Genomic DNA, 6,564 nt, shown 5'->3' with positions numbered 1-6,564 from the left:
ACCTCCAAACCTCCGATTGCAGGACGGGGGGGGGGGGGGGCAGCGCAGCCTCTCCCGCACCTACCCCCTTCGCCACTTCGTCGCTCAATAACAATCGTTCATGGGAAAAATCGCCATGCATGCACACACATTTAACAAGGAATAGCCAAAATCAAGCCAATATTCGCGTAATTGATTAGGAGCAATCATAAATTCGATCTTCATTTTATACAACCGTTAAATTTAACATTGCATACATTTAGCGCATTTTTATATTTCCAGAGGGTCTGTCGTGTTACCAGTGCAATGTTTTCATCCGGGGAACTCCGTGGCCATGTAACTCGAACAAGGGCATGCGCAAAGTGGACGACTGTCACGCGTGCCTTAAAACCTACACCCGAACATACTTACATAACACGTTCTTTGATGAAATATGTAAGTATTCTATAAATGCTAATATCTGTCATATCCATGTACGATAGTATGCCTTATAAAACATTCAAAACCATTGTAACGGTGAACATCAATGTACTCTTAGTATTTAATTTAAGTTGTGTTTTGCAAAGAACGAGAAGTAAGGAATTCGATAAATAATGTTAACTCTGTCCCCTTATTCGCATTTATTTAATTAATCTTATCAATCACATGCACGCTCAAGGGACATTTGCACAATAAATCACATTCAGTGGGCTGTGTTGTGGCTACCCTGATTCAAAGTGTGATTCAGTGGAAATGTAATACTCCTGTTCAGGGAATCTTCTTCTTTGCTGTTAAGTCTTGAGTTAAGGTCAGCAATGCCGCCATAAATATCATCAACATAATGATACTAGTACTTATTATTCAACAATGTGACAGTATCTTTTTCCAATTCGAGCATTACCCACATTCCCGCATATAGCATTACCGCGGTACTTTATAATTTGTTTTATGTGTTCCACAAAAATTTCCCGCATATATCATTTCTTTATAATTTATTTTATACGTTCCACATAAACCTAAATCTTACCACTATTTGAATGCTTATTTGAGGCAAAACTGTTTTCACATTATGGTAAAAGTTGTGCTAAATGTTTCAAACATCACGGTTACCTTCACAGCATGATTACGTCTTTATTCAAATCATGAATAAGATCACATATAAAGCCTATCCATGTCCGCTGGAATTATAATCAAAACATAAATTGCAGTAATGCTGGCCGTGAAATTGCAACAAAAACAGTTACATGTACATTCTTGACTTGGTGAATCATCCAATTAAAATTAATCTTATTACACAAGATTAGTCTGCGGTGTGTCATTACTACATTTCGATGTGTAATCGGCACATTAATCCGTCGCAATCCATTAAACTGCTATTCTGCTGCCTGCTCAATAAAACTTTTTGCTCATCTGCAACAGCTGCAATCTTCTATATTGAGATTGCGTTTGATGTTGTTTTTAGCTCCACTGGCCAGAGGCCAGCGGGGCTTATGTCATGGTCCTGTGTCCGGCGTGCGTGCGTCCGTGCGTGCGTGCGTTAACTTTTCCTTAAAACATCTTCTCCTAAACTACTGGTCCAATTCTGATGAAATTTCTCAGTAATGTTCCTGGGGTGAACCTCTTTCAAATTTGTTCAAATTATTCCCCTGGGGTAAAATTTGACCCTGCCCCGGGGGTCACAAAAAATGAAAATTTGCTTACTGGTCGGTCTGTCGGTCGGTCGTCGGTCCGTTTTAAGTGTCCGCTGTCTTATTCAAGTAGTTTTATCAAATCTTCACCAAAATTGGTCAGAAGTTTGTTCAAATTATGCCCCTGGGGTCCAATTTGAAACTGCCCCGGGGGTCACAAAATTGAATATATGCTTATAAAGGTCTTATTTTTTGAATACTTTAAAAATCTACTTGTCCATAAACATTGGGCCTAGGGCTACCAAAATTGAAAAGTAGTGACATCTTATAGTCCTCTGCCAAGTTTGTTAAATTATGCCCCTGGGGTCAAGTTTGACCCTGCCCCGAGGGTCACAAAATTGAACGTATGCTTATATAAGGCCTATTGTGGGAAAACTTTAAAAATCTACTTGTCCATAGCCGTATGGCATAGGGCAACCAAATTTGGTATGTAGTGACATGTAATAGTTCTCTTCTTAGTTTGTTCAAATTATGCCCCGGGGGTCAAATTTGACCCTGCCCCGGGGGATCACAAAATTGAACATATGCTTATATAAGGCCTATTTTGTGAAAACATCAAAAATCTTCCTGTCCATAACCATCCGGCCTAGGGCTATCAAATTTGGTATGTAGTGACATCTTATAGTCCTCTACCAAATTTGTTCAAATTTTATCCCTGGGGTTAAATTTGAACCTGCCCCGGGGGTCACAAAATTGAAAATATGCTTATATAATGCCTATTTTGTGAAAACTTTCAAAAAAATTCTTGTCCATAACCATTAGGCATATTGCTACACAATTTGGTATGTAGTGACATTGTTTAGTCCTCTATTTAGTTTATTCAAATTATGCCCCAGGAGTCAAATTTGACCCTGCCTTGGGGGCCACAAAATCGATTATACGCTTATATAGTGCCTATTTTGTGAAAACTTTACAAATCTTTCTGTCCTTAACCATAAGGCATAGGGCTACCAAATTTCGTATGTAGTGACATCATCTTATAGTTCTCTTCCAAGTTTGTTCAAATTATGCCCCTTGGGTCAAATTTGACCCTGCCCTGGGGGTCACAAAACTGAACATACGCTAATATGGGGCCTATTTTGTGAAAACTTTAAAAGTCTTTTAACCAGACCATTGAACCTAGGGCTACCAAATTTGGTATGTAGTGACATCTAATAAACCTCTACCAAATTTGTTCAAATAATGCCTCTGGGGTCAACTTTGACCCTGCCCTGGGGGGTCACAAAATTGAATAAACGCGAATAAAGCTCCTATTTTGTGAAATCTTTAAAAATCTTCTTGTCGAAAACCTTTCAGACTATGGCTACCAAATTTGGTATGCAGTAACATCTTATAGTCCTTTACCAAGTTTGTTCAAATTATGCCCTTTGGGTCAAATTTGACCCTGACCCCGCGGGTCACAAAATTGAACATTGTATACGCTTATATCTTGCTTATTTTGTGAAAACTTTAAAAATATTCTTGTCCTTAACTCTAGGACTTAGGGCTACCATATTTTGTATGTACATGTAGTGAGATATAGTTGTCCTCTACAAAGTTTGCTCAAATTATGCCCCTGGGGTTAAATTTGACCCAGCCCAGGGGGTCACAAAAGTGTACATGTGCTTAAATAGGGCCTATATTTAAGTATTTGCACATGCAGAGAATATTTGTTTCAGCCTTTTTTTCAGCAGTGGAGCGATACAAGGCCATCATGGCCCTCTTGTTTTATTAATGGTGTAATTTAAGTTATTGTGATGGAATACGTCCCGACATGTTGATGCGAGAAATGCAAAGTTATTATTCTGTTCGCACTTCCGTCCGGGGAAGGATAAATAAGCAACGTCATCAGAAAATTAATGCATGGCCATATGCGGCCAGCGTAGAACGAGGTAATCCTGCGCGCCCGGCCAGTCTGGTCGGGAGCTACTCTGTTCGCTAATTTGACCAGGATATCTTGCGTAATTGTATAGCGGTGCTGGTCTTGAGCTTTGCTGGCCGCATATGGCATAAGACCAATTTTTGCAATGCGAGACTCAAATAGATTTCTTCAAGCACCAACACGCATCGCTCAAACGTATACTTACACAGCTGTTACTCATGACGACTTCTATCCAACCATATCACCTAAACTAACCCTGACCTTAACCGTTACCTTATTAAGACATTCTATACTGAAAATAGGCAAGTTCGTGGTGAAAAGGTTTACTATGACCGCCATTTTCAAAGCACCAAAACCGCTTTTTTCACCTCTTTGACATTTGATCACACTTGTTGCTTTTTAACAATTCTTTATTCAACGAAGCCGGTTTAACTCAATTAAACATTCTCTAGTAACGAACTTTAAAATTGTCGTGAATAGCTAACATAACCTGCATAACGTTCACTTGCATACAGTTTTTGCGTGTGGCTATTCTCAGAGGGGGTTATCACGTGATAGTCGAGATGGCGACGTCCATACCGAGACAGTTATTTTTCGCCGTTTTATACCCTTTATTACTTCTGTTTATTTTTTAAATGACGCTCACTTTCCAGACATATCAGTAAAAAGGTGATAAGCGTTTATTTCGTATTAAAATTCGCTTTATATCTCGACTTTACTCCCCGCAAATTTTCTTAGTGGAGCCCTAATTAGGTCATCCCGCTAAGAAATTTCGCACCGAGTAAAGTCGAGATATAGAGCGAATATTACTATGAAATAAAAGCCAGTAACTTTCTTCCTAATATGGCTGGAAAGTGAGCGGAATAACGAATAAAAATGCAAGTAATACAGGGTATAAAACGACGATAGTGGACTCTCCCATCCTTCTAAATTGAATCAATTTATTTCCAAAATTAGAGATGTCTTGTATATTTGTTTCTATATTTAGAATATTTCTTACAGAAATTCATTTAAACAAACAGCAGAGAGTCTCATCTGGGTCTACGCTGTTTGCCAAGGCCTTTTTTCTAGACGCTAGGCATAAATGGGTTAAGCAAACAACGCAATCCCTGATGAGACGTCGCATTATGCGGCGTCTCATCTGGGTCTACGCTGTTTGAAAAGGCCTTTTTCTTGACGCTAGGCATAACTGGGTTAACCGTTTGTGTTTATTTTTCCTTAAAACCAAAAGCATATCAGTATCATCCAAATTAGTGACATAATCCAGAATAGTATACTTCCCAAAAAAGAACAAGTTTAGTATTAAAAAGTGCAATTAAACATGTCGTCTACTCGTCTCGAGAACACTACCCAGCAGGAAGCGAAAGACGAGAAAAGTAAAACTGTGAATAAAGATCCTAAGGCAGGGGATAAACGGAACAGGGAAATAGGGAGCTTAAGTAGCGTAAGCGAGAAACAAAAAACAGATCAAAATGAACAAAATGACAACACAATAATGAGTGAACTCAAAGAAATCAACAAAAAGCTAAGTAATGTCCGACAAAAGACAGCTTTGAATTGAGAGATTTAGTAAAAGGCAGCGTGAACCAACTGAAAGAAGAATTACTAGGGTCTATCACATTGAGAGTAGAACATTTAGAAGGAGAGCTCTTTGAAAAAACGGAAGAAAACATAAAACTGTCAAAAGAAATCGAAGAAGTTAAAACACAGCTGAAAAATCGAGAAGATGAGAATGAAAAGCTAAGAAAAAGCCTAAAAACTCAGGTAAAAGCAAACGAATACAAATTCAATGACATAGAACAATACAGTAAACGCAGCAACATAAAAATAGAAGGCATAAGAGATAAAGAAAACGAAACAGCAATAGAAACAGCAGAGAAGGTACTCGAAACAATAAACCTCCATATTCCGGACATTAAACTGTGTCATGCAGATATTGACATCACTCATAGAATCGGACCCTTCGAATCTAAGAAGAATAGACCTATTATAGTGAAAATGATCTCGAGAATGAGAAAGACAGCTATTATGCGTAACGCGAAAACACTACGAAAACAAAAAAACCCTATTTACGTCAACGACCACCTCACAAAGTTGAATGCACACATATTTGCATGTGTAAGAAAAAAGCAGAAGGACATTGTAACGTCGACATGGACTCGAGATGGAAACATTTTCTACCGTGACGTGAACGAAATGGTCCACAAAGTCTCACAGGACCAATTCCAGTACTGGTTAGAACTTCCCTGGCCAAGCACCTACGCGCGACAGCGCCTATTGAGCACTCTTTTTTTCATACAGTATAGATTGACATCGTCCATGAAAAGGCACGAAATCCACGACCATTAGTAAAAGACCGAGAACATAGGAATGTCAACACAGTTTTTTTTATGTAAACGGATTAAGATGACCCATCAAGTAATATTATCCCTGATCGATTAAACCTATGCGGACGCTTACCTTTCAAACCCATAAAACTATAAGCCTACTACTAGTATATTGCAAAAACATAATGTACAGTTGTGTTGCTGTCTTATAAATACGTAACATATTGGGATACTTAATTTTGTTGAACTAAAACTATATACATACTACTGGTATATTGCAATAAAATTATGTACAGTTGAATCGTAAAATATTTGTATACATTAATTTGTTGAACAAATAGATCATAGTATAGTTGAGTGAAATCTATAGATGTCATTCTATTGTTACACAGTTAAACTTCAAAGGTAGACTACTGATATATTGCAATAACATTATGTACAGTTGTATCGATTTTTTATAAAAACGAAATAAATTGGTATACATTAATTTGTTGAACTAATAAATCAAAGTATAGTTGAGTGAAATACATAGAGACAGTTAAACTTCAAAGGTAGACTACTGGTATATTGCAATAACATTATGTACAGTTGTATCGATTTTTTATAAAAAAGAAATAAATTGGTATACAATTATTTGTTGAACTAATAAATCAAAGTACAGTTGAGTGAAATACATAGATTTTATTCTATTGTTAGATAGTTAAACTTCAAAGATCGTCAACAATACTTT

The 6,564-nt window shown here is 37.5% G+C and overlaps 1 protein-coding gene across 1 annotated transcript in view; it reads left to right on the top strand.

The window, feature by feature from the left end:
- Positions 1 to 6,564, top strand: part of LOC127835780 (uncharacterized) — a 43,948-nt gene that overhangs the window by 26,181 nt on the left and 11,203 nt on the right. Inside the window, exon 2 of the mRNA XM_052362220.1 lies at positions 262 to 414. Within this exon, the coding sequence (XP_052218180.1) occupies positions 262 to 414 (153 nt within the window). The remainder of the gene's footprint in view (positions 1 to 261; positions 415 to 6,564) is intronic.

The sequence above is a fragment of the Dreissena polymorpha genome, chromosome 1, assembly GCF_020536995.1.
Source record: "Dreissena polymorpha isolate Duluth1 chromosome 1, UMN_Dpol_1.0, whole genome shotgun sequence".
In the NCBI taxonomy this organism is placed as follows: domain Eukaryota; kingdom Metazoa; phylum Mollusca; class Bivalvia; order Myida; family Dreissenidae; genus Dreissena; species Dreissena polymorpha.
Note: the sequence above shows the minus strand (reverse complement) of the source record. Positions and strands in the feature narration are given on the sequence as shown.